The 26,818-nt window shown below is 54.9% G+C and overlaps 1 protein-coding gene and 1 long non-coding RNA gene across 5 annotated transcripts; one reads left to right on the top strand and one right to left on the bottom strand.

Moving 5' to 3' along the window:
• Positions 1 to 8,985: 8,985 nt before the first annotated feature.
• On the bottom strand, positions 8,986 to 13,368 carry SIX2 (SIX homeobox 2). 3 transcript variants are annotated; one of them, XM_070573986.1, is made up of 3 exons: positions 13,305 to 13,368; positions 12,451 to 13,128; positions 8,986 to 10,253 (listed from the first exon to the last, which is right to left on the bottom strand). In XM_070573986.1, exons 2-3 carry the CDS (start codon positions 13,014 to 13,016, stop codon positions 9,923 to 9,925), a joined length of 897 nt encoding a protein of 298 aa, XP_070430087.1. In that variant the 5' UTR covers positions 13,017 to 13,128; positions 13,305 to 13,368; the 3' UTR covers positions 8,986 to 9,922. The 3 variants fall into 3 exon arrangements, with proteins under 3 accessions (XP_070430087.1, XP_070430088.1, XP_008513394.1); XM_070573987.1 differs by having other exon boundaries at positions 12,457 to 13,128; positions 13,305 to 13,339; XM_008515172.2 differs by lacking the exon at positions 13,305 to 13,368 and having other exon boundaries at positions 12,457 to 13,163.
• Positions 13,369 to 17,933: 4,565 nt separating this feature from the next.
• Positions 17,934 to 25,465, top strand: LOC103547774 (uncharacterized). Of its 2 annotated transcripts, none has more exons than XR_011526557.1 (3): positions 17,934 to 18,069; positions 22,416 to 22,522; positions 25,142 to 25,465. It is a non-coding gene; the product is annotated as an uncharacterized lncRNA (long non-coding RNA). The 2 variants fall into 2 exon arrangements; XR_544091.2 differs by lacking the exon at positions 17,934 to 18,069 and adding an exon at positions 22,100 to 22,315.
• Positions 25,466 to 26,818: the final 1,353 nt, after the last annotated feature.

The following is a 26,818-nucleotide window of genomic DNA, read 5'->3' as shown; positions in this document are numbered from 1 at the left end:
TAATAATAAATGTCCCACTATAAGTAAATTCAGTCAATAGCATTCTGGAGCTGCTTTATACATATTGGCGGGGGTGGGAGGGAATAAGCATATTCTTACTGGTGTGAGTTGTAACTTTACAAATGAATTAGTCATGGGTTTTTGTTAACAAATTGCATTAGTTTTTTTTTTAAACAAGTTTTTAAATTTACACTTTGCTATAGTTTTTGCTTGTTATTTCTTTTATAGAAACACCAAACATCAGTAAGGGACCTTGGAGATCACCAAGTCCAACTCCTCACGAATTCAGATGCACTGTTTCTCAATCTCCAGTCTCCTCTTCTTCCTCAGCTAGAGAACTGCTGAGTTTTGGCTGTGCACTGCTGTCCTGAATAAAATCCACATTTTACATGCTTTCTGGCAGTGCAGTGTGATCATGTGACTAGGTTCTGGCCAATGGGATGTTGTATGGAAGCTTCCAGGAATCTTTCTTAAGAGACAGTGTGCATATGACTTTCACCTTGTTCTTCATTCCTTCTTCCATCCTGCTGCCACCTTGGGCCATGAGGTTGAGGTCATGCACAGCACAGCAACAAAGTGGGAGGAGTATGACTTTGGACTAATCCTGAACTGCCTGCCAAGACTCCTAGACTTCAATGTGGGAGAGAAATAATCTTCTGTTTTGCTTAAGCCACTCTTATTATTTTATTCTAGCTTAGCCTTACCCTAATTAATATACCATGCAACAGATAAGGAAACCGAGGCCCAGAGAAGTGAAGTGACTTGCAGTTTATGATGTAGGAGTGGTATCTTCACATGTTGTCTTCACTATAAAAGAACCAAGACAAGCAAGACAAAAAACAAAACAAAACAAACTGCCAACCCATAATAGTAACAACAATAAATACAGGTGCAGAGAAAAAGGAAAATTTACAGAGTACAGATTTCCCTGTTCTAAAATCATTGAACCTTCACTAACCGTTCATAAACCTCAGTAAATCTTTTTCCTGGGATTTCTTCCTGATCACACAGGTAACTCCATTTCCCACTTTCCCCTGCAGCTGAGTTGGTCACATGACTAAGTTCGATCTAACGGAATATGAGTAGAAGTGATATGCACCATCCAAACCTGCCCCCGACCCCACACCTCCCATGCCTGTCCTCCATGTCCTGACCCATCAGGAACCAAGTGCAAAGGACTCTGAGGTCCTAGGTGACAGTGGGGCCACCTGATGAGGGGGCCTGGGTTCCTGAATCACCCCATAGGAAGCCACCTGCTGCCGGGAAACGCTCCTATTATACTGTTTTGTGGCTGAGAAATGAGCTCCTGTTTTGGAGTTTATTTGTTGCAGCCATACCTAATACAGTCTCTTTTCCTGCTCTTTGCCTCAGCTCTAAGTGGGCTGCAAGCTGGCCTGTGTTGGGTAGACTTTGAGCCTGAGGCAGACTTTTGTTGACACAGCTACCAGGTATGGTGGGATTTTCAGTCTTTCCCGGTCCCCAGTTGGGCACCCAGCACATCCCAGTTGCCTCTAGATGATGTAGCACTACCCGTTTGTGCTTTCCTGGCCCCTCCTGGTTCCTGGTCTCCATGGAGGGAGGTGTTGCCCACTGACCTGCCTAACCGCTGCAACTGTGCCTTGGCTCCAGCCATTCTAGATTTTCATCCTTTCAAGTGAAGTCTTGTTTTTACTCCTGCCTTGTCCCTAACTCTCCTCCTCATTTCTTCCTATTTAATATTATTTGCCTTCAGAGTGATTGCTTAACTGACTCTTTTAAACAATAACAAGTGATAAAGTGAGTCTTGACTTCTTCATCTACAGCTCTGAACTGACACCAGGGTGTAGTCTTTCACAGTAAACAGAAGTCTTGAGTTTCTTCCCATTTCTCCATTTAAAAAACCTACAGCTCAGGGGGCTGGCCTGGTGGTATAGTGGTCAAGGTTGCATGCTCTGCTTTTGTGGCCTGGAGTTCACAGGTTCGGATCCCTACACATCACTCATCAAGCCACGCTGTGGTGGCACCCCACATACAACCCCTCCCCCCCCCCCGCCCCAAACGAGGAAGATGGGCACAGATGTTAGCTCAGCAAAAACCTTCCTCAAGCAAAAAGAGGACGATTGGCAACAGATGTTAGCTCTGGGCCAATCTTCCTCACCAAACAAAACAAAACAAGACAAAACAACCCCCCCCAACAAAAATACCCCAACCTACAGCCCTTTGGACACCCACAAAAGTCACCTTCTGAGGAAATCTCTGGCTCCCAATTCATCTCTTGTCATTTCTTGGGAGCCTTAGCTGACAGGTCCTGAGCCCAATGAGAGAGCAAAGCTCTAGTTCTCACCTCTGCTCGCTGCCCCAAGCTTCCCTGGTGTGGAAGTGGCCTGTCAGAAGAGACTTGCTTCTGCATTCCTTTTAGTGATTTCAGATACAAGTTTGTTCTGATTTTGAGGTATATTTGCTTTAAGTCTCTGTAGCTGTGTCTAGATCTCCACGGTGGCTGCCATCTCTCTGCATCCTTCCCCCAACCCCAGGGGAACAATCTTTACTCTTGGGGCTGGTTCGGCATCTGCTATTTCCTCCAAACTCAACAAATCACCTGGACAATCGAGTGTAGAGGAAAGAGTCTCCACTAACTCTGGGGCCTCAGGAAAGTCACAGGTAACAACATCCCGAGCCTCATGTCCTCATCTGTTAAATGGGGATAAGAATTACTTTCCTGCCTACCTTATATAATTGCGATATTAAATGATAGGAGGTTTGTGAAACCATCGACATTCTGCAGAGTACCACACAAATGCTAGAAATATCTATATTATTTTGCTCTTAGAAGGTATTCAGCTTCACCTTTTCTGTTTCTGATTCTCTCCAGCCCCCTACCCTCACTGGTCAGGGTCAGAGTCAGGGCCCTGGCTCTCCCTCGGGAGGAAAAGGGAGGAGTGACGTACACTTCCGGCCTCCTTGAGTAAGCCTCGCTTCACCTCCACCCACTCACTCACTTACTTAGGTTTGGACCCGTGACCTCGCTAATTCAGGTGTCTCAGAGTGGCTTTCCAGGGTCGCCAATGGCTCTGTCTCGGGACAATAGGATATTTCATATACACTGTCTTGAAACTGACAATCATCTAATTGAGGCGGAATCAGAGCGCTTGTACCATCAACATCTCCGTGGGCGGAGCAGGAGATGGGGTTTGGCGGGTAGGGGCTGGGCCTGGTCTATTCTGGTCTTTGAAGAGCAGGGTCTGGGTTCCCCCTGCCTTCCAGACTTCCTCGCACCTCAGCAGCAAGCCCCTGTTAACTGAATGACGCTTTAAATACTGCCCCGTTCCTCTTCCCTCCCAGAGAGCCAAGTCCCCGACTGGCCAGCACAGGATTAAAGGGGGGCAGGGAGGAGACAAAGAGGAGGGCATCCCGCCAAGGACTCATATCTCAGCCCTCAGAGTCCCCGAAGTAGCTTCATCTTCCCGAGCAGAAAGGCGGAGACCGGGCCGAAGTCGCAGAAGGAGGGCGAAGAGGGAGGCAGACCCCGGGGTCCCAAGGTTCCAACTTTACTCTCGAGGGACCTGCCCTGGTGGAAACCCCCCTTTGAGGTACTCAACAGTGCGTCATGTCTGCATAGCAGAGGGCAAGTGAGGAAACTGGGGAATTCTCTTGATTGTTTCGGAGATAAACTCTATCACCCGACTTAAGCGGGTCACTGAGGCCGCGAGCTCCCGCTGCCGCAGCTGGGTCTGGAGCCGGTCCTCGTCCGACATTTCGCATCGCGCTCGCGCTGCTGAGTGCTGCCTCCGACCCTCGCGGGAGTCGTTTGCGGCCGCCCCTGCCACCCGGGGCCCAGATGAGGAGCCGCTCCAATCGCCAGCACCTCGCTCGCCTGCAGCCGGTCCCCCGGGAGGAACGTGCGCGGCAGACTGGCCAGGTTCAAATGCCGGTCCTGCGGCTGTAACGTGTGTGACTCTGGGCGAGTTCCCGAACCTGGCGTCTCAGTTTCATCTGCCAGTAATAAAAGCTTCTTTGTGTGGCCGCTATGAGAATTAAACAGATACCGGGTGGGTGAAGTGCCTGACGCGTAGTAAGCGTTCAAGAAATGGCAGTTAAGACCTGTTACTCTGGGGACCACGAAGTCACCAGTCTCCACAGCCCAGGGCAAGTTACCAGGATAATTCTGCCAGCAATGAGCTTTTGAGCTGGTGAGAGAGCGAGACTGGGCAGGTCAACACAAGCCTTTGCAAAAGCCCTGAAGGAAGGGAATCGAGGCTGGCAGCTCTGCAAGGTCCACCCCCGCTGCTGCTCTCGCCTTTCCGTCTCGCCCGTCGTTCTTTTTATGGGACCTCGAGGCTCTAGTCTGACTCCTCCACCGGGGCAACTGAAGCAGCTCTCCGCCACAGAATCCAAGGCCCGGCCCAGTCGGGCCTGGGTGCCCTGGGCTGGCAGAGGTGTAGTCCCCTGAGCTAGGATGCCTTCCGGGGGTGACAGAGTGGCGGATGATTTTGTCGTCCGCGGCGCATCCCATGCGCCAAGGCTCCCAGGCCTCGGCTGTATGTCGGGCCGCCAGCTCAAAAGCCCAGAAGAATGGGGCAGCCCAGCCCGGCGGTTCCCGGCTTCCCTGCCTTCAAGCCCTACAGCTTCACCTTCCCCGGAGCAGCGCGCCGGCTACTCACCCCAGAAAGCGGGCCGCGTCAGGCCTGGCACCGAGGGCGCGGGTGGGACTGCGGAGGCGTCAACCGCCGGGAGCAGGCGGAGCTGTGGCATTTGTCCCCGAAGCAGGCCTGAGTCGGGGCCGGTAAGCGCTGCTCAGTGAGTCAGCACTCCGGGTGGGCTGCGCGTTAGTGGTTCTCTACTTAGCTCTGGCAAGGGCCAGGGCTGCTAGCATCCAAAAGAAAGCCTCCCCCTACGTGACCGCCCTTGTGCCAGCCTCTTGGGTTTGTGAGTCCCTCCAAGAAAGGGAGCCTTTGAGGCAACCAGGGGCGCCCAGTGGGCCTCGCGAGGGAGGCATTCGTCGGGAGCATCCACACGGTGTTACTTAGACTCTCTCGACTGCTGGGCGGCGGGGAGAAAGTGTCCACCTGGCTAGGGAGCAGCCCTGCGGAAATAGACTGGAAAACTCACCCCATTGGAGGACACCCAGTCTGACCCTTTCCACTTCTGATTCCACCCCGCAACCCAGGAGAAACCATTTCCGAGTTTCAGCCGCACAGTGAGCGATCAACGGAGTTTGGAGAAGAGACTCCCGCGAGGCGGTGCTGGAGGCCTTGACCCTGACACCAGGACTTGAGACCTTTCTGGCTCAGGCTCGGCTCCACTGTCCGGCGGCACCCAGCAACAGCAACCTCCTTCTCTCCCGGCTTACCTCGCCTGCGGCCAGCAGCGGCTCCAGGAACGAGGACCAACCTGCGCCGGGTTAGGTTCTGATGGCGCAAAAGGAGAGGCTGGTGCTCCTCCAGCCCCAGGCGCCTCCGGCTTGTGAGCCAGAGCGCTCAGGCATAGCCTGGCTTTCCCGGCTCTCCCGAGTGCCCTGGGCGCGCACTGGGTCACCCGCACACCTACATACTCAAAAATAGCCACCCTCCCAGGGCGCAGGTCCGCCCCATCTATGCACACCAGTGCGTTTTTTCACCCTATTGCACGCACACACTTTCTCACATCTCCCAGTACATCCTCACGCACTGAGTCGCGTCCCTTTCCGGAGTCCCTAGGCTGCTGTGAGGGCTCCGGGTGCCAAGGCAGTGGCGTTGGGATAGGGAACATCAAAAAAGGAAGGGGCCCAGTCGCGAGCCCAAGCTCTCCTCGGTTCTTCTCCATCTGCCCCTCAACACAAAAACATTCACATGTCTCCCTTCCGGAGCCCCAGAGCATCCTGGCAAGAGGTGAGCGCTGGTGGAGTCGCGGAGACGAAATACCTGCGTCCTGACTCCAGCGCTCGCACTCGGCTAGTCCCTGCTTTTCTCAGGGGCTGAAATGGTGTTTCCTACGAGGACTGGGGAAAATCGAGGACGGAGTAGCCCAGTGTTCTCTCCTCAGATCTCCCTGGCCCTGTTTAACCTCTCCTTGTGTGACGGACGTGCCATCACCGCCTGGTCCCCAGGCAGACCCACCACTCCCTCGAGATGCGCTTCGGGGTAGGGACACCAGTATCTAGGCTCGGCCCAAGTCCAGACGATGGCTGCGGAGCACGGGGCGAGGGGAGGAGTCTGAGAGGAAGCACAGCGAGTCCTCGTGCTCCCCTCTGCCCTCAGTAGCCCTCGGCTTTTAAGCCCCCAAGCAGATGAATCAACCAGTTGCCCTCGAGGCTGGATTCTACCTTCTTCATTCCGTTTCATCTTCTAGGGTTGCGTGGGTAAGGGACCTAACTGGGAACAAATGAGAGGCGAACGCGACAGGGGAGCAGAAAAGAAGATTCGCGCTTCTAGTCGCTACGGTCCTTCGAGTCGCCGGAGCAAAACTCTTGGCTTCCGCGGCTGCCGCGGGGTGAGCGGGTGAGGAGCGGGGAGAAGGGGGCGACACGCCACTGGGAACCCTATTTGGTGGAAGCCGATGAGGAGTGGCTGTATTCACCCGGCAATATCTTTGCAAAAGTTATGTCCAGTTGGCAGGCTCTGGTGGGGGCCGCAGCCTCTCCCTCGGAGTGGAGGACTGGCTTGTATAGATTTATGCAGTGGGCGAGTAACTGCTCTGGTTTATTTTCAGAACTTCTGCATAGCTTCTCAGTTTAAATAAATATTTTCGGGGTTAGCTTTCCAAGAGGGAGAGAAAAGCGGGAAGTTGCAATAAATAGTGCGGCTCTGCCCAAGTCGCTTTACGGAATAAAGCTCCAGAACAGGCACCCCGCCCCCTATTGGCGAGTGAAAGCTCCGGGCAAACTCCCGCGTTCCCACCTGGGCGAGCTAAGAGAGGGTGCCGCAGGTGAGATCCCTGACCCGTGGCCACCTCGGGCTAAGACCATCTCTTTCTCAGCCATCTGGTGCCGAGGCCTTGGTGCAAACAGCGCTGCAAGGCCGGCCCTAGCCCCGGTGGGTCGATGGGCAGGGACTGGCTGTTGGAAGGGGTACCAGTGTGGATGCGCTTTTGCGTGCGTCCGGCGAGAAGCATGATAGAAGCATGATGCGTATTTGTGTTTGTGTATGTGAGCGCACGTATGCGGGAGGGACTCATTTGTGCCTGTATCTGGAGTATACATCCGTGCAGGAGAGTGTTTCGCCTGAGGACACGTGTTTGTGTGTCTATGAAAATGAGTTGAGGGTCTGTGTGTTTGCTTCTGTGTGTGTGTGTGAACACATGTGTGACAGAGTCTGTGGCTTTCCCTCTTTGGGGTGGGAGTTTCTGGAGGCATCTGCAGTGCCTCCTCACAGGCTCTCAATACTTGTGATTCGAACTAATGTTAAATGTGTATGTTCTCATCCTTTTGAAAGTTGGCGCAGAGCCTGTTTGCCTGTGAACGTGAGTCTCGAAAATAGGGGGCAAGTGGGGGTGATGCGGGTTCCAGGGACTACTCTGTGTCCCCACTTCCCAGAAGCAAGTCCGGGCCTGTCGGCTGGCCTCGGCTGGCTCAAGGCGGCCTCGCGCGTCGCTTGAGTCTCTCAGGACCTCCAGGCGTTAGCGGTCTCTTCAACCCGCCAGTCAGCAGAGGCCGGGCCGCTGGGGCCCTACAAGCACAGACCAGGTCCCCGGAGGGCCTGAGTTGTCCCCTGAGAGGAGAGGAGTTGTCTCCCTCCAGGAGAGGCCGCGGGAGGTGCCAAGACGAGAATTCCTCATCGGGTGCGGGCCGTGGGCGCTTGGTGCAGCCGGAGGCCTAGGACTCCAGCCACGCAGCGCAGTCTCCGCCTCCTGGGGATTCCTTTGCCTTGCGGGCCCGCACAGAGCGAAGGCAGAGGCGGAGCCTCCCGCGCCACGTTAGCCCGCCCGGCTGCCCGCGGAATCCTTGACACTTAGGAAGTCCCCGCGAAAGGGTCTTCGGTGAGCGCTGATTTCATCGGAGCGGGAAGTCCCGAGAGGTCCCCGCGCTCTAGGATCACGGGGCGCCGCCGAAAAGCGCCTCATCCCCTCCATTCCTTCTCATCCAGGACCGACAGGCTTAGTCTGAAGCGTCCTGGTCGCGGAGGAGGGACGTGTTTGGTACCTACAGCCATCGCAAAGCCTGGATTTCTGACTAGAAGAGTCCTGCCCGCTTTGGATCTGCCTAGACCGGCTTAGACGTGTCGCTTAGGCGGGTGGGGAGAGCACTAGATCCCTAAAAGGGGAGGGGGCGCTGCAGGTTAATTTACAGCTACAGAGGCACCTAGGGCGCACGACAACGGGCGGAGGTGCCCCCTTGGGCTGACCGGCCAAGCCCCGGCGCCCGCTTGCTCCCATTTAGAAGACGCGCCCGAGTCTCCTTGGACTTCCTTTCTCCCCCACCCCTTCATCTCCACTCCAAACCGACAGATTTCTGAGCTTAGAAACCTGGGCTCCACGGTCACACCCACAACCCGGGCCTCGCGGCTAGATCAGCGGTTGCCCTTGGGGCCAGAGAATCTGTCCAGTGCGTCGCGCCCGGTTTTGGGTACTGAGGCCACCGCTAAGGAGGCTGCCCTTCAGGAAACCTCCACCGTCCGATTTGTTCCCCCGCCGCGTTGGCATCTCCAAACACACTTACCCACCTTCCGTACACAGACTCTCATTTCCCACCCCCATCCCCAGGTGAGGAAAGAGGCAGGTGAGGGCACGGCTTGGCTGGTGGGGGGCTAGGAGTCCTCAAGTGGAGCAGGCCGCCTCCCCTCCCCGCTTCCGCAGGGAGCTTCCCGGACAAGAAAAGGGATAAAGTACTTTGGGGGAGGAAGTTTCAGAGTTTTCTGTCCCTTCACCTCGCGACTGATACACATTCTGTATGTGGGAAGGCGTCTCCTGGTTCAGGGACTCACAGGGCATCGCTGCCCAGGACGGTCCACTCGGGTGTCGAGTCCCTGTAGGGAAATCAGACACTGCTGCACTCCCGGCTCGCGGGCCTCGTGGTATATATCCATATATATATTTATGATTTCTAATTTTATTATAAAATAAAAGCAGAAATATTTCCCAAAGAACATTCACATGAGGGCATAACAGGGAGATGGCAAGTCCGCGGCTCGGGAGGCACGCTCTGCCGGGAGCACTGTGGCCACAGCCCTGGAGGAAGAGGAGAGCGCGCGGCGGGGCCTCACCAAGAGAGAGGGGCGAGCGGCAAGGGGGCGTTCAGGGGCTTCCGCGCCGTTGCTCTTTTTCTTTCACTTAAGTTACTAGGCCCAAAGTTGACACCTGCAGCCCCGCTGACCCCAAGGGAGGGCCTCTGAAGAAGGCCTGTGTTCAAAGGTCCTAGCTTTCCTTTGCTCTTCCCCCTGCACCCCCGACCCCAGGAGAGAGAGGGATGGGTGGGGCAGGTAGATGGCCAGGCACGAGGAGAAAGACGGAGGGGTACAGACCTGGGGGCCAGGGGTGCAAGAGGCTGGCGGAGAGGAGAAACAGAAAAACAGAGAAAGAGAAACAGAAACCTAATGAGAGGTGGTAAGCAGGAAATATGGAGGGAGACAGCGAAAAGAGGGAAAGCAAGAAAGGGAGGGAGAAAAGGAGAAGAGAGAAAGAAGGAAAAGGAAGAGGAGAAAAGAGCAAGGAAGGTGAGAGACGGAAAGAGCCAAGAGAAGGTAGGGAAAGAGTATGAGAAAGGTGTATAATTTATTCCCTTCCCTGGTTCAAGGCTGGTCCCAGGCCTCCAAAGGATCTCAAAAGCAACTTGCCGAAAATAAATCCCGAACAAAGACCAAACCAGAGAGCCATCCGCCCTGCCCTGGCCGGGCCGGCGGTCCTGCCCACTCAGCGAGCGGGTCTTTCAGTACCTGGTGGGGCCGCCGGCGCAGGGCGCCCTCCCGACACCGTCTCTCTCAGGTCCCCAGCGCCAAGGCCGGAAGGCTAGCGCGTCGAGGCAGGCGGGGCTCTAGGAGCCCAGGTCCACGAGGTTGGCCGACATGGGGTTGAGGATGGAGTCCTGCAGGCCGTGGTGGTGCTGCAGTGGGTCCGCGCCACCTCCGCCCGGCACGGGCACAGGCACGGCGCTGGGGCCGGGAGGGTGGCCCAGGCTGTGCAGGGATGGCAGCCCTGGTGGCGGTGGCGGGCTGAGCAGCAGCGCGGGGCTGGACGACGAGTGGTCCGGCGTCCCCGACGGCGTCTTCTCGTCCTCCGAGCTGCCTAGCACCGACTTGCCGCTGCCGTTCAGCGACGCAGCCAGAGGATTGTGGCTGTTGGAGTTGGAGTTTTCGCTGTTCTCCCTGCAAGTGCAGGAGCAAAGCAGCCGGGTCAGCGGGGAAAGAGAGGCCGCTCGGCGCCACGACACCGGGAGCCAGAGCCTGCGCCCACCTCGGAGACTGAGCCGCCGCCGGCTGCCTGCGGGTGTTTTCGGTTTCTACCATGTTCTGGGCCTGGCTTGGGGATTTCGTTCTTTCTGCCAGGTCTCTCAATCTCTCCACACCCCATTTCTCTCTCTTAGCCTTCTCCCTGTATCATCTTTATCTCCCCACCTCTCATGCTCTCAATCTTATGAAAATCTCTCTTGCTCTCTGTGTGTCCTGTCCCCCTTACCCCCTCACTGCTCACTGGGTTGCTAACATTTCTGACCAGAGCAGAGGCGCAGGGGAGCACGGCTCAGTGGAGTTTGGGGGAGAGGCAGGAACAAAGAGAAGATGCCTGGATTTTCAGATCACTCTTGGCTCCTCAAACCAGGGTTTGCTGGGTAGAAGTGGGGCCAGGAGTGAGGAACACCAGAGCCTAGATCCTAGGCTGAGGGCCTATTTGAAGTTGGGAGTCTTAACAGCGTTCATCTCCCTTTGCTTTTCTCTGCTTGAGGGAAATCCCTCACTGGGGGACGGGTTCCTGGAGCTAAGGGTCCTTTCCCTCCAGCTGCAAACTGCAGACCTGGTGAGGACTCTTCTTACTGGGCCTAGGGACAAGGCCCTAAGGATGCAGGACTCCCTTTTCCTGGCAGCACAGTGGAAATTTCAGCTGGGGGACTGGGAGCTGGGGAATTAGAGGGCAGCTCATGGGAGAAGGGACAAGGGACAAGGGAGAATGGAGGAGATTGCTAATCCTGGCCTAGACTTTTCTGCCATACCAGAAACAGAGACTCTGCAGCCCTCACCTGGGCCCTGGCCTGAGAACCTAGTTCTTCAGGAGTCTGGACACAAGCCAGTCTGGGTGGACAGGGACCCCAGCAGGGAGAACCCACCTCCTGCCCTGCTTTTGACTGACAGCTCTGCCTAGATTCAGATATTTGAAATCTTGGACAGATTCTTTCTTCACGGGCTTCCTGAGGCCTTTTCTTCCTGTTTTCCTTGAAGGGAACTTCCCACAGGGCTGGCAGCTGAGACCTTACAACTGAGGATATCCCAGACTCTGGTCTCAGAGACCATGGTCAGCCTGAAGCTTCCCTGCCATGTCCAGAGGTCCCACTTCACTGTTCAGTACCCCCACACCACCATGATCATTCAAACTATGGGCTCCGCACACCCCATACCACTGACCCCAGGCGTCTTGTTTTGCTCCGAAACTCATGCTGGATTCTGTCCCCACAGTCAGTTTCTCTGCCATTTCCCCCTCCAGATTTGGGGTCCTGAGGGGCCACAGGGCTGGCAGCCACCACAGTCTAATGGCCAACTGTTAGGCTAGTTCAGGAAGTCTTGGTTTCCCTGAGGACAAGCAACTCCCAGCCTTTCTTCTGCCGCTCTTGGCTCACCCCAGACCTATTGATCTACCCACCAAAGACGGTAGACTCTGAGGAGAGAGGGGTCAAGGGTAAGGGAAGTCCTGCCGCATCCAACAAGGCAGAGAAAAGGGGCATGTATTTCTCTTCTTCTCCCCCAGCGCTGACACTTCTTCCCCAACCGTTTCGCCTTTTGGTCCTTTCTATGCGGGATAAAAGTCTCTTGCTATGAACTCGTGTGTCCAGACAAGGAAACTTCCTGCCCAAGCCCGTCCACATCCAGCCCCTCCACATCCAGGTCATACCCGAGAAGTTCCATTCCCACTCCTGACCCCTAATCACATTCTGGCCTGGAGCTGAGTAAGGCCAAGGAGAAGTTCAGGAAAGCGGTGGTGAATTCAAACAGGCAGGCCTAAAATCGGCAACTGGGAGTCTCCTCAGTCCCTGGGAGGACGATCGTGTCCTGCCTGCTGCGCCGGCTTGCACCGGGTCCAGGCCCACTGTCTAGCCTTTCCTCCGAAACTTCTCCACTTTTGTCCACAAGCCACCAAGGAGTTAGTTGACAACTTCCCCGACTGCGCTGCCCGCTTTAGACAAATCCCTGACCTCCCGGTCTCCCGAAAGACCTGAGCGCCGTCCGGGTCAGACCTAGCTGCAGCTGGGCCGTGGCTGGGACTAGGGGCCCCGTTTAGGCCTCTCTCGGGGGTGGATGAACGCCCTGCTACCCCCTCCCTCGGGTCCGGGCTTGCTGGCTCCGGGGATCTACTTACTCGTACCTTTCCTTGGCCTCGGCTGCCCGGTCCCGCTGCCGCCTGTTCTTGAACCAGTTGCTGACCTGCGTGGTGGTGAGGCCCGTGGCCTCCGCCAGCTCGCGCTTCTCGCGGGGTGAGGGGTAGGGGTTGTGCGCGTACCACTCGCGCAGCACGCTGCGACTCTTCTCCTTGAAGCAGTAGCTGGTCTCCTCGCCGTCCCAGATGGAGCGCGGCAGCGGAAACTTGCGGCGCACGCGGTATTTGCCCACAGCGCCCAGCGGCCGGCCGCGCAGCTTCTCCGCCTCGATGTAGTGCGCCTTGAGCCACAGCTGCTGCAGCTTGGCGTGGTTGTGCGGCGAGAACTGGTGGCTCTCCAGGATCTTGTAGAGCTCGCGGAAGTTGCCGCGGTGGAAGGCCACCACCGCCTTGGCCTTGAGCACGCTTTCATTCTTGTGGAGGTGCTCGCAGGCGGGCAGCGACCAGAGGAAGCGGCCCAGCCGCTCGATGTTGCCGCCCTGCTGCAGCACCTCGCACACGCACGCCACTTGCTCCTGCGTGAAGCCGAAGGTGGGCAACATGGACATGGTGCCGGCTGCGCCCCCGCCCGCCCGCGCGCGTCCTCACTGCGCTGCGCGGTCCGGCATGGGCGCCTCCTCGCCCGGCCGTCTGGGCCGAGAGGCGGGCGGGGCCGGCCCCCTGGCCCGGCGCTGCTCCCGGCGAACCCGGTGTCACTGCAGGACTCCCCCGCGCCGGCCGCGGGTCCCGCGCCGCTCCGCGCCCCCGCTGCCTGCGCGCCTCGCCTGCGCCCTCGTCCAAGCCCGGGGGCCGCCCGGGGCGCCGCTCCGCATGCTCCGCGCTCGCCCGCCCGCCACTCTCTCGCTCGCTTCTCTCTCGCTCGCTCTCCCTCCCGTCTAGCTCTCTCGCTGCTTTTTTAATAATATTATTCTAAGCGGGCATGAGGCGCGGCGGCCCGCGCCCTGATTGGTCTGGTTATCTGACCCGGGGCCTGCCCGCGCCAGACAATAGTTGGAGTCAAATTATTCGCCATGGAGACGCTGTCAGTCACTGGTAACCCGAGCCCTGGCGGGCCGGGCGGCTCCCCCCGGCCGGCTCCGCTGACAGATCGCCCGACTCCGCGCAAAGCGGAGGGCGGCCCGAGACAGGAGCCCGAGGCGCTCCAAGAACCTGGGAGGCGGAGCGGGCCGGGCAGGGGCCCGCGGCGGCGGTGATTGACGGGGCGGACGCCCAAAGAGCACGGGCGGAGACGGACACGGGAGTGGGGAGGCGGAGTGGAGACGCGCGGAGGAAAAAAGGGGAGGACCGACGTGGGGAGGGAAAACGGGAGAAGAAAAGGCGGAGGACTGTTTAAGGGGGTGCCGGGAGGAAGGGGTTGGAGAGGGGTGGAGGGAGCCTCGACGGGGAAGAAACTTTGGGCAGCTTTTCTCAAGGCTCCGCCGGGTGCCCCCCGCCTGCACTCGGAGTCGTCAGGCCCCGCCCAGGGCCGCTGTTTGCCGGGTAGATTCTGCCCAGGAGACGCCGGTGAGACGGGAGAGTTTGGACGTGCTCGGGCGCCCCTCAAAGATTTGGCTTTTCCTGCTGACAGCTCCCCACCCCCATCCAAGGAACTCGGACCAGAGCGGTCCACGAGGGACAAGGGGAGGGAGGAGGAGTTAGAAGTCAGTCGGGAAGATTTGGCAGTGGCCGCAGGCGGACGCCTGAGAATCTGCTTCTTGGAGGATCCCGCCTTTCCTCCCTCTCCTCACCGGGCCGGCTGCCCCGCGGCCGGACCGCCCCTGCTCAGCGCTCTCTGCTCCTCGCCGGCCGGGCGGGGACTCAGATTTAACCCCACGGGGCCCACAGCCCGAAAAGCGCGCGGCACTCCCGTGTGGCCTCTACGGAAGTTGACTCGGGTCAGCAGCGCAGGCAGTCTGCCCACGGGCGGCGGGGGCAGGGAGTCTAGGACGGCTGTGGCCCTTCCCCCGTGGGCGGTCGGGGAGGACAGAGTGGAGGCAAACCCCTCCACCCTCCCCCCTCTCAGCTCAGACTGGGCTGTGGCCACTTCTAGCATGGGAACCAGGTCTCTGAGCTCCAGAATGAGGGGCTTAAAAAGGGGGTCTTGTTTTTTGCTTCTTTCTCAGGGCGGGAGTGGCAACACGCAGTGCTGGTTCTCTGGGAGAAGGGCAGGCAGAGTAGGTAGGAGAGGAGAGTGTTGCTGCTGTTTCTTCTGTTTTGAAAAGCCCCGGGCTTAGTTCCTTCCCAGGCTGGTCCTTTCCACTTCGGTTTCCCCTCAGTTCTGAGCTGTTGCAGGCTGGAGCCCACCAGGGCTCCCAGTGCCAGAACCCAAGCCACCACAGAGCTGGGCCTCTGCCCTCAGTTTAGGACTGTGGAACCTGTGTCTAGACCACCTTTCTTTGTTCCCACCCCTTTACAATTTCTGGGGAGTTTGTGCTAAGAGCACTGGAATGGAAGCCCAGAGCTCTAAGTTCATGTTTTGGCTTTGCTGGGTACCTATGAGCAAGGTTCATATTTATTCTAAAGGTCCGTTTCCTTTGCAAGATTTGTAACAGTTTCCACCCCTGCTCTAGCGTTGTAGAGGTCCTCTGGGGGAGTTGCAGGCATGACAGAGTGGAACCCTCAGACTCTCCCTGAGACTTTTGCTTCTGGGTGTGTTGACCACAGGGTGGTCAGAGAATGTTCGCTACCAGTATTAGGGACAGCTCCCTGCAGAAATCCAGGTGGCAACTTCAGAATCTGCATCTGTTGGCTGGGAGGAGCCCTGTGGCATCCAGGCCACTTTATCCAGAGTCCTGTGTGCTGCCACACAGGGTTCACCTGAGTTGGCCTTAGAGGACCCTGGGAAATAGTTACCCCTGGCTGCACTGAGCCTCACAGCCTACCTTGCTGAACCCCAAGAAGGGGCAACCTACTCTTTCCGAGACCTGTTCTTCAGCCGTATGGTTAGTGACTGGCTGGCTGGGCCCAGCTCCGGCCATGGCCATCTTACATCTTGGCAAGATCAGGCTGGGGTTGAAGGGGAGTACCCTGGTCCCGTTCTGGTGGGTGGGACTGGGCAGTAACTTCCTGGTGTGAGACCTTGGGCCAGTTTACAGTCCTCTCCAGCTCATTCTCGCCTCCTATTACATGAGGCCTGTGTGATCTTTCAGACCCCTGCTGGTTCAGGGCTGGGGCGGGTTGAAGAATACTGACATTGGGTAATCTTTGCAACCTCAGCCACAGCTCGCACTGTGAATATGCCCCTCCCTGGACCCTTGGAGCCTCAAGATTGAACTTCCCCCAGGACAGGGTCCTGCCCATGTTCAGCTAAGGTAGATTTTCTGGAGCTTCAGACTCACCGTCCCTTTCAGCATTGCCCTCTTTGCAGCCCCTGGGCATTAAGCCCAAGAGTCAGCCCTGCCAGAACGGAGGTGGGACCTGCCACCTTGGGTAATATAATGTATGCCATATGAAATGTCATTACAGAGCAAGCACAGAAAACCTGTAACACCATAACCCAAAGTATGGGGGTGTGTCCATATGCCACTAGCTCTCCCCTTCCCCCCATATTTGTAGGAAACCAGTTCTAGCAGGTCTGGACTAGAACCTCCTGCCAGCAGGCAGCTGAGTGCCTGCCCTAAAAAGGTTACAAGCTCAGCTAGGGTCCCTTCACAGGCTGCAGCCCCCTCCCTGCCCAGCCCCCTCCCTGACAGTCTTTGCTACAGGACAGAACACTTGGGAGGTGTCTGCGTAGGGATTTGATAGACGCCAGCCTGACCTTAAGGCAGTCTGAGCCCCGGGTTTCAGTGCTCAGAGCAGCTGCTAGAGAGGCCTGCGGGTGCCGGGTGCCTTGTGTCTACTCCACCCCAACCCATGTTATCACATACTCTTTCCTCTGCTAAGACATGCTGGAGAGGCCTGCTTTCATCAAGCACAAATAGGAGAAACTCCATGGCTGCGGGGGAGCAAAGTTTTGTAGACCTGTGGAAATTTGGGCCTCACTGAAATGTCTCCTATCACCTCCAAGGTGCACTGGAAGTCCCTTGGGATGGGACTTTCTGGAAGGCACAGCAGGGGAAGGTGGGTGTGCTACACCCAGTGAGCTCACGCTGACACAATACTTTTGCCTCTGACTCTTGTTCAGGGACAGTCTAGGGCCTTGTGTCTAGAGCTGGACCAGACGCTCCCCAGAGCAAGACTCAAGGACCCCCACAGATGGCACCCATTGCCCAGCCCAGGGCTGGCACATCGCCCACTCGGGGGACTTCTGGGGAAAGGGAGAAGGCAGCCGCACCAGCCTCCCAAAGGCTTCCCTGACTTTGGGTTGGGGCCATTTCGAAAAGAAGGGGGTGATCTAAGGAGAAGGAGCTGCTTGCCGCCTATTTCCAACGCCGGCAGAGAAGGGAGAGCGGGCTCGGTGCTAAACCAGAGGACCAGAAGCTTCTTTTTTTTTCTTTTTTGATCTTTATTTTTCCAGCCTATAAAGGCTACAGAAATCCCCTGGGCAGACTCCGGCGTAGCGCCGCCCGCCTCCGGCCCTCCCTGCCGCCGCGCACCCCGGGCCCAGAGCTCTGGGGAGCCCCGGCCGGCCGGGGATGAAGAGGTAGGGGGCGTCGGTCCTCCCGGCGCTCAGAGCCCGCTGTGGCCGCCGCACACTCGCCCGAGCCGGCCTCCGCCCGGCCCGGCAGGCGGCGCGTTTCGTTGAAGGCGGGCACGCGGCGCGGGCTGTGTGCTCCCGGCCTCCCGGCTCCTCCGGCCGCGCCCTCGCCCTCGCCCTCGCGCTCGCCGGTCCCCGGCCGCCGGGCGGACGCAGAGCGGGCCGTCGCAAGCCCCGCGCCCCACGGGTTTCTGTTGCCCAGCGTTTGGGGCAGGTCAAGGCGCGAGGATTCCGCTCGCATGAATTCTGCGTTTCCGAAAATGGTCCCCGCGACGCCTCGACGCCCCGAGGTGCCTGGGCACTAGGCTTCCGGCGGCCGCCCTCCTGAAACGGCGCGAAACGGGGCGTCGCCCGCGCCGCACGTGGCAGGCACGTCACAGGGCCCCAAGGGCCGGAGCAGCAGAGTCCCCCTGGGGCCACCGCGGCCCCTCCGCCCTTCTGGCCTCTGCTTGCGACCCCCGCGGCGGCCTGGAGGGCCCTCACGAGAAAACGGTTCGGAGGCCGCGGGCTCACGGGGCATCTTGTTCAAACGAAAAGAGCGAGAACAGGGGCTTGGCGCCCGTTTGGAGGCCTCCAAACCGGCCAATCGGCCCGAGGCGACACCGTGACCGACCGGGACTAGAGGCGGGTACCCAGGCCCGGGCGCTGTCCGCCTTGCTACGACGCCCGGCCCGGCTCGCGGCCTTCCGTCCCAGCCCGCAGTCCCCGCTTGGTCCCGGTGTCCCTTCCCACCCGCGTCGCGCTCCCTCCAGGGCTGGCAGGGGACGCCGGGCCCCTTCGCCTGGGAAGGGGATGGGGGCGCGGCGGGCCGGGCATCCGGCTGAGAGGGCCAGGCTCTCGGCTTTGGTTCAGGAAGCCGCGGGAGTCCGCGCGGGATTTTCCTTCCGAGGGGCGGTTCGAAGGCCTGTGCGTCCACGACCTGCTTTCGCCGGTCTGCCCGCGAGCGCCCCCACGCGGCAGGGCCCAGATGCAGGGTCGGCGGGTCGGTGAGCAGTTTCCCCCAAGCCTCTAGCGGAGGAGGGAGAGGGAGCCGGGAGGGCTGGCCGATTCTTCCCTCCTCACCTCCTGTCCCCCAAAGCCCCCCAACCGGCCATAGGCGCAGGCAGAGCCGGCACAAGGAGGGGGCGTGTCCGCGAAGCGCGCTCCCTCGGAGACAGACACACGCCCGGAGGGCACTAGGTTGCCAGGGTCTGATCACAACATCCTTGGGGGATGGACACCGGCTTTTCACCCTCGCACATGCCCCCTGGAGAGTCTGGATCTGCCTTGCACACAGTGGGCGCCCAGGAAATGTTGGAATGGATGCCTGAATGACCAATGGGATTTGACTGACAGCAACAGCTGGGAAGTACCGGGCCAATAGGAGAATGGCCCTCTTCCTCCTCTTTCCTCCTATTCTTCCCTCCCAGCCCTCTTCTTGCCCTCCTCTTCTTTGTGGGGAGGTCTCAGAGAGCTGTGCCGGCTTCCTCCAGCCAGAAGTACTGCGTGCTAGAGTCTCCGTAGGGCTACATGGAAGCTAGAGACAGGCCGTCCCGCTCGTAGAAATTCCAGGTCTAACTGCCTATAGCGTTACCGGGTTCCCTTGGGTTGCAGGAAAGAAAGTTTTCTAAGTAGAGTTATTTTAATTTTTCTTGGGCTGCTGTCTTTAGTTGCATTTCTTTAGTTCCTTTTCTTTACAAAAATCCTCTGTGGGCAACATGTAGATCAGGTTTCCTGTAAGAAGTGACTTTTTTTTTCTTTCCATTACCTGGGAGAAATTCTATCCGGGAGCAGGGATTCCTGGCTTGGCACTTCCCTCTCCTGCAGTATCTCTTTATTGCCATTAATTACAATGCATCGGTCCCACTCATCAGTGATACCTCTCTCCCTGGCTGGTGACTGGTCTTGGCTCTCCTCAATTGGGTAGGGCCTGGGCCAGAAGCCACTCCCACCCAGCCATTCAAGGGGATTCCACCAAGTTCTGCATTTTTATAGGGAACCTGGAAAAAGCCAACATTGTTCTTAACTTGGAAATCCAATACTTTATTTTGTTGTGTATGTGAATTAAGGCTAAAACCCGGGGGCTGTTTCTTACAGAAGAATGTATGTTAATTAATTTATGCACAGTGCTTTAATAAAGGAGGTGGAAACCAGATACAGCCCTGCTGGGGAGGGTACAGAGCTCAGGGAAACCTGTGCGTGAGGCTGCTGCAGAGGTACCAGGTCAATGTCAGCCTCAAATAGATGTCCTATGGTATCACTGTGGCATTCTGATTTGTGATGACAGATGTGGTTGGTCCTCTGGCAATTACCGTCTTTGTTCCAACCATTCTAATATAGTTGCACTGTTAGTCAATGCTCACGTATGTGGAAGGCAGGGTAGATAGAGCAGACGACAGGGGCTTTGGCATCAGACAGGCCTGGGTCCTTGGTCCAGACCCACCACTTCAGTAAGTCCCTCAGTCTTGGAGCCTTATTTTGCTCATTTGTAAAATGAGGATGAAAGCCCAGTGCTTGGCACCCAATAAGCCTTCAACAATTGCTGTTGAATTGAATGCTGTTGCTATGGGGATTAGAGAAAAAGTTTATGAAACATCTGGTTCAAAATAGGTGCTCAGGAATCCATCAAGGCTATTGTCATCAGGATGTTATGAGATACTGTATTTGCAGAATTGCATACAATTAGTGTTATTTCAGTAAATAACACTGACCGAAGTGTCAAAAGGCAGATTTAGTTTTCAGGTGACAAATATTACCAAGCCTCTATTTATGCCTAGACCTGAGCCAGGCACTTTGGGACATGCCCAGATATGTGACTGGACATTCTGGAGCAGTTGGAAAGACAGGAACTCGTACACACGAAACAACCGAGGTCTCTGCAGTTCGCCACCCACGGCAGCCTTGGAGAGAGTGTGGGCTTTGGAGTCAGGCTATCCGGGCTAAATCCTCCCTCTGCCACTTAGTAACAGGGTGACCAAGGGCAAGCGACTTAGTCTTATGGAGTCAGTTTCCCCGACTAGGGAGAAAAAGAGCAGGCCTAACAAACATGTTGCTCCCAGGGTTTTGGGAAGAGGAAGTGAGCTAATGTATGTGAAAAGACTGAGTCCCTGTTTGGAAATGAACAGGAGACCTTTAGCTGCCATAACGTTTTGTATTGTCTTATGGCGTTTCCCAGATTTTGGTCTCATTAAGGCAAGTCTCAGAAAGCAAAAGACAACTGCAAACAGGTGTGACATTGTGTGTGCCTATGAGGTTGCACAGGGCTTCTCCTTCTGTTGTATGTGTTCTCAGGGTTGAGCGCAAAGCAGAGCTCATGCTGAAGGCTTGATAGGTGGGTGTGGATTGTGTGATTGTTAGCTGGAGTAAATGAAGTGACTCTCCTTCCCCTCCCTAACTTCTTCCTCATCAGCCCCTTGCATCTTAACATAGAGCCAGGTGTATCTGTTAAAATAAAAAATAACTCCCCCTAATAGAGTATCTTCTATACACAGAGCAGTTTACTAATGTATAGTGGGTACCATAATCCTATACAGTGGGTATTATCAGCATTTACCTATAAAGTGGGCTCAGAGAGGTTAAGCAACTTGACCTAGGTCATACAGCTAATAAGGAGCCTCTGAAATTTCAGTCCTTGATGCCAAAACCCATACTGTAAGTCATAAGCCTTACGGACCTTAGTTCCTCTGTAATAGCGAAAGTAATAATAGGAAGAATTTACTCAGTGCCTGTTATGTGCTATCTCACATAATTTCAAAACAGCTCTATGAGTCCGGACAGCATAATTAACAGCTCCATCTTACAGGTGGTGACACTGAGGCTCAGAGAGATTAAGCACAAATACAGCAGCTATGGCATAGTCTTATGGAGTCAGTTTCCCCAACTAGGGAGAAAAAGAGCAGGGTTCTTGAATCCAGGCCTTTTGGCTGCAGGACGTCTGCTCTCACCCACTCCACTGGGGCAGCTTTTCTGCCAAGCTCTCATCTCTCACCCTCAGGCCTTTCCGCTCTCTGAGCTCACGTTCCCCAGGCACTTCCAGCTCCCAGTGGTTGAGAGTTCCCTGCAGGTGTCAGGAAAGTGGGTCTAGGTTCTAGGAAAGGCTCTCTCTGCCCCAAGGTCTCAGCCCCCAGGACCTGGGATTGGTGGCCTTCAGTCCCTATCAGCCCCTGCTGGGCAGGAGCCCACCGTGACTAGGGCAACCTGTACAGCCGTAGCCTCAGCACCCCACTGGGTAAAGTCTGGATGTACTCATGGCCCTATTATGCCGGGGGCGAGCCTGAGGGACTCAGAATTAAAATGTCCTGGTCTAGGTACTTTGAGGTGCAAGCCACAGAAATCCACTCAGACTAACAGAAAAAAAAATAAGTTTATTACAAGGATTCGGGGGTAGCACGTGGATGCAAGGGCAGGGAATACCATTATCCTTAAGAGGGGCAGAACCAGAAACTGGAAAATAGAAACCAAGGCAGCCACTTTCCCTCCTTCTAGGTGGCAGGATGGTCTCCTTTCTCTGCTCCCCTCTGAGTATCTTTGTTCTCTCTCTGAAGAGCAGTGTTCCCCGTTTCTACTCCTTTTAATACTTCTCCAGCCTTTATTGTGTCCCCCTGGCTCAGGTACTCAGGAAGCACTCAAAAATCTCTGCCCTGTTCCAAATTCTTGAGAGAGAATCCTATAGGCTCATCTTGGGTCAGGTGATTCGCACTCCAATCAGCGATGTTCAGGTGGTGGGTGGGAGGGACTATATGGTCCACTACCCAATCTGTAGGGACTATGAGCCCAGACATGGAAGAATGAGGTGATTGGAGGGCTACTGTGCTAGTCCGCTATGGAATATGAAAGTCTAGTGCCTGGTACATGAGAGCTGTTAAACAAACATTAGTTCCTTCCCTCCGCTTTTCTCCCCTCTCCCCAAAGTGGTGCCTTTTCCAATCCATCCATCACAAATCAGGCAGAGCCACTAATTTAGAACACAGATATGATTGTGCCACTCTTTATTTAAGTTCTCCTAATGGCACCTATTAACTTCAGGATGATATTTAGACTCCTCAGCATGACGTATGAGGGCCTTTGTCATCAGACTTAGCACATACATCCAGCTTATCTCTCCATGCTGCCCACTTCCTAGTCAAGGCTTCAGCCATCCTGAGTGATTTGAAGTTCATGGACTCTTCCATCCTGTGGTAGATATCCATCACCGCCCACGGATGCTTCATTGACTCTGGGCTTGGCCATGTGACAGACTGGGACCAATGAAGTGTGAGTGGAGGAACAGAAGCTTTTAGAGACCTTGTAAGTTGCCTCCAGGCCATGAGTACATCCAGACTTTACTCCTCTTTCTTCTTTTGTCCTCATACAGCCGATAGGTGCTGCTCCAGCCTATGTCACAGGATGAAAAAGAAGATGGAGCAGAGTACCAACCTGAAGCAGAGTCATGGCTGGTCTGCAGCCTGGCTTTAATATGGAGTGAGAAATAGTGTGCGTGGTTGTGAACCTCTGAGAGTTGGGCGGTTAGTTACTGCAGCAAAGCTGAGTAACCTGGTCCCCTCCCTCAAATCTCGGTTTGTGGTGTTCCCTCTCCTCGGAAACCTCCCCCTTCGTCCCCAAGACTCAGACTAGATGTTACTTTCTCTGGAAAACTCTCCTGACCCTCTTCCTCCCCGAGGTCAGGTGTGGCCCTGCTCCAGTTCCCACAGCATCTTCCTGTTGTCATCCCCAGCATTTCATCATCAGAGCCCTATAACCTCTTGATCTCTTACCTGACTTCACCATCAGACTGTGAACTCCTTGAAGGCAGGGACTGTATCCTCTGGTTTACCTGGCACACAGTAAGTCTGCAAAAATATTTGTTGAGAGAGCCAGCCCTGTTGGCCTAGTGGTTAAAGTTCAGTGCTCTCACTGCTTTGGCAGCCTGGGTTTGGTTCCTGTTTGTAGAACCACACCACTCGCCTGTCAGTAGCCATGCTGTGGCGGTGGCTCACAGAGAAGAACTAGAACAACTTACAACTATGATACACAACCATGTACTGGGGCTTTGGGGAGAAAAAAACGTATTTGTTGACAAAGGGATGACATTGGTAGTATGAATAATCTTCTACATTTGTGTGTCAGATTTGATTTTCTAAAGATGGCTACAACAATATACCCGGTCCCATATGCTCTTCTTTTTTTTTTTTTGTTAGACAATTTTTGTTTTCTCTCTCTTTTTTCCCTCCCCAGAGCCCCGGTACATGGTTGTATATCATAATTGTAAGTCATTAACTGAAGCAGTGACCACTGAACTTTAACCAAGCCATCAGGGCTGGCTCTATACTCTCTTCTTTTTTTTTTTAATAAACCTTTTTTTTTTTTTTTGATGGGGAAGACTGGCCCTGAGCTAACATCTGTTGCCAGTCTTCCTCTTTTTGCTCGAGGAAGATTGTTGCTGAGCTAACATCTGTGCTAATCTTCCTCTCTGTTTTTTGTATGTGGGATGCCACCACAGCATGGTCCACACCTGGGATCTGAACCCGCCATCCCCAGGCCACTGAAGCAGAGTGCGTGAACTTAACCTTTATGCCACTGGGCCAGTCCCTCCATATGCTCTTCTTTTAATGTGACTGTGACATTCCTCTTGTTGAGAGGTATGGGTATAAGCAAGGAGTGGTCTGTGTTTCTTGCCCTGTAAATCTGGGTGAGCTTATGACTATGGCAAAAGTCACACAATGTGACTTCTGAAGCTAGGTCATGAAAGGCAATACAGTGATTGGCTCGTTCTCTTGGGACACTTGCTCTTGGAAGCAGCCACCATGCTGTAAGGAAGCCCTGTTGAGAGGCCTGTGTGGAAAAGAACTTAGGCCCCCTCTCTGGCTCCACTCCAAGCAGCAACTGGCACCAGGTTACTAGCCATCTCAGTGAGCCATCTTGAAAGTGGATCCTTCAGCTCCAGTCAGGTTGTCCCAGCTGATACTGCAATGAGGAGATGAGCTGTCCCTGCCAAGTCCTGTCCTTTCCCAATTGCAGATTCATGAGCAAAATAAATAACTACTATTGTTTTAGCCCATTAAGTTTTGGAGTGATTGATACACAGCAATAGATAATCAGAACACTAGCCTTTCCTCTTAGCAGTCCACTTTTCTCTTGGATATGAATACCTATTCTGAGCATCACTCCCTTTGCCTTGGGCCTTAACACCAGCCCTCTCACCCGGGGGCCAGATACTGTGCCCACATGCCCAGCTTCTGGCTGGGGTAACTCTCTGATGGATCTTAGCCTCAGAACTCTGAAGTTGCCCTCCCTCTGGCTTCGGGTATTACTTTCCCCGATGCCTGTCCCCTAGACTAGAGCTCCTGGGCACACAGACCAGTGGGGAGTCAATCCTGAGTGCCCTACTCCCTACTGGACACCAGGCACTGCCCACCTGTTGCCACCATGGGCCAGAAGCCAGCTGGGGCCAGTCTCCACTCCTAAAGGAGCTCCATTCTTTTCCCTGGGTCGTGCCACTGTGGCTCAAGGCTTCCTTGGAATTCTCTAAATTAGGACAAATCCCGGGTGCTTCATCTACAAATAGGTTCATATTATGGGCTATTGCATGAGGTTATTGTGAGGATCAAATGTGACTCTATCCATGACCCATGTTTGGTAAACTTTCAATATTCCTACAGGTTTATTCAGCCAGAATGAATGCTGCCTAGGAAGTGCCTGCTGAATGGACATAAGGGCTAAAGCTACAGACAGCTCTTCCTGAGTCCCTGTCACTCCCCACCTCCACTCCCGCCATACCCCTTCTGTTTTAAAGTCTAGTCTGTCCTGGACAACATCCCAAAGATCTGTTTTCCTAAAGCACTTCTCTTTTTCATATCATCCTCTGTTCAAGGTGCTTCTGTGGCTCCTGACCTCCACCACCCAGAATAGCATCCTCATACCTTAGCTAGAATCCCAGGCCCTCCCCAGGCTGGTCAACTCACCTCTACAGGATTAGACCCCGCTGCTGCCCATGGGACTGTCCACTCCAGTCAGATGACCTCCTCCCTTGCCCTTGGACCTGCTGTGTTTTCTCCCCTCACCCCTACCCCTGGGCCTTTGCTCTTGCTGTTTCCTTGTCAGGAATTCCCGGGTTGAAGTGAACTGCTCTGTGAAGACCTCCTCAGGATGTTTCCTCCCTGCTGCCTGGCTGTTCATAGGATGTAACATCCACATGCCTTCGCCTGACCTGAACCCGGGGCCGCGGTCTGAGTGATTGCTCCTGTACGTCCTTTGCCTTCTTGGAGGACCAATCTCTGTTGTTTCTCATAGCTTCCCATCCCCACAAAGGTCACTGTGCTCCCCTGCCCAGCACTTAGCATTTGTGGGTAAATAGTAGAGGCTTAATAGATTTTGGGGGGCCTGGATTGCATTGAAAAAATAAAAATAAGACCGTAGAACTTCTCACACGTAGTGGGCCTTTTGTGAAACACAAGCAGTGGTTCCTCTTTGGAGGAAAATAAAGACAGTCTCGGGCATGTTTCATCAAGAACCACTAGGTATCAAGCAATTATCAGTTAATGAGGATTTCTGGGACCCTTGGAGCCCTCAGTCTGATTTGTAGCAGGGGAGGGAAGGTGGGCATCATGTTCAGCTGCTTGCTGCTCTCCTGACAGACTTCTTGGTGTAGCACATTTAATCCTTGTCATTAAAATACATAAAACTGTTTTGAGATTTTATGACATATTTTCCAAGAAAGTCTTATCACCTGTATCATGCTGAACAATGGTCCTCAATACTTGGAAGCTGTCCATGTTACCTTATATGGCAAACTCTGCAGATATGATTAGCTTAAGGATTTAAGGAGATGGGGAGATTATTCTGAGTTATCCAGGTGGGCCCTAATGTGATCACATGTATCTTTGTAAGAGGGAGGCAGAGAGAGATTTTATGGTACACAGACGACAAGGTAATTACAGAGACAGAGATTGGAATGATGTGGCCACAAACCAAAGAATGCTGGTAAGCACCAGAAGCTGGGAGAGGCAAGGAATCAACTCCTCTAGAGCCTCCAAAAGGTGTACACCCCTGTTGATAGCTTGATTTTGGCCTGGTGATCCTGATTTTGGACTTCTGGCCTCCAGAACTGTGAGAGAATAAGTTTCGCTTGTTTTAAGCCACCATGCTTATAGTAATTTGTTACAGTGGCCACAGGAAAAGAATGTATCACACTGTGGAACACAGCCCTTAGCTGATTCGTAAGGGGAAGACCCTTCAGCCTGTCCCAGCAGATGGATGAATAGTGAGGCCTTTACAAATAAACAGTAGGTGCCCCATCAGAGCTGGCATAAGCTGGGTCCTTGAAGGTGCTCTTCTGGGCTTCTTACTACACAGGACCCACTATTTCAGACTCCATAAACTGAGTGTGCTCCACAGTTAATCCATGTTGGCCAAAGTCAACATCCAGTCCCTGGGTGTGTTTGAAAAAAACAGCTTTCTCAGAGGTCACAGGGTGTTGCCCATCACACACACACACACACACACACACACACACACACACAAACAGACACACATCATTTAGGCACATGTGTGGTCACATCCATGGAGGTATGTAGGGGCAGGAAATCACAGACCATCAGGTGCATATTCCCAGCCACACTTGGCACAGTCCTCTGGCATTGACCTTAGAAGCTTAGGTCCTTCTGTGGGTGGGTCTGCAATGGCTCACGAACCCAGCATGTAGTCATCTCCACCCATGGCTGTGAAACTCAAGCCTCCTCCTCCCTCATGCTTTCAGCGTCTGATTAATACTTCCAGAGG

This window comes from Equus przewalskii, chromosome 14 (genome assembly GCF_037783145.1).
Source record: "Equus przewalskii isolate Varuska chromosome 14, EquPr2, whole genome shotgun sequence".
In the NCBI taxonomy this organism is placed as follows: Eukaryota; Metazoa; Chordata; class Mammalia; order Perissodactyla; family Equidae; genus Equus; species Equus przewalskii.
This window is presented reverse-complemented; position numbering and strand designations above follow the sequence as displayed.

Excerpts from the sequence above, each read along its gene's own strand:
- SIX2 (XM_070573986.1), bottom strand. The coding sequence starts at position 13,016 with ATGTCCATGTTGCCCACCTTCGGCTTCACGCAGGAGCAAGTGGCGTGC. Across the intron at positions 10,254-12,450 it reads GAGGCCAAGGAAAGGTACGA|GGAGAACAGCGAAAACTCCA; the intron begins GTAAGTAGATCC and ends CTGCACTTGCAG.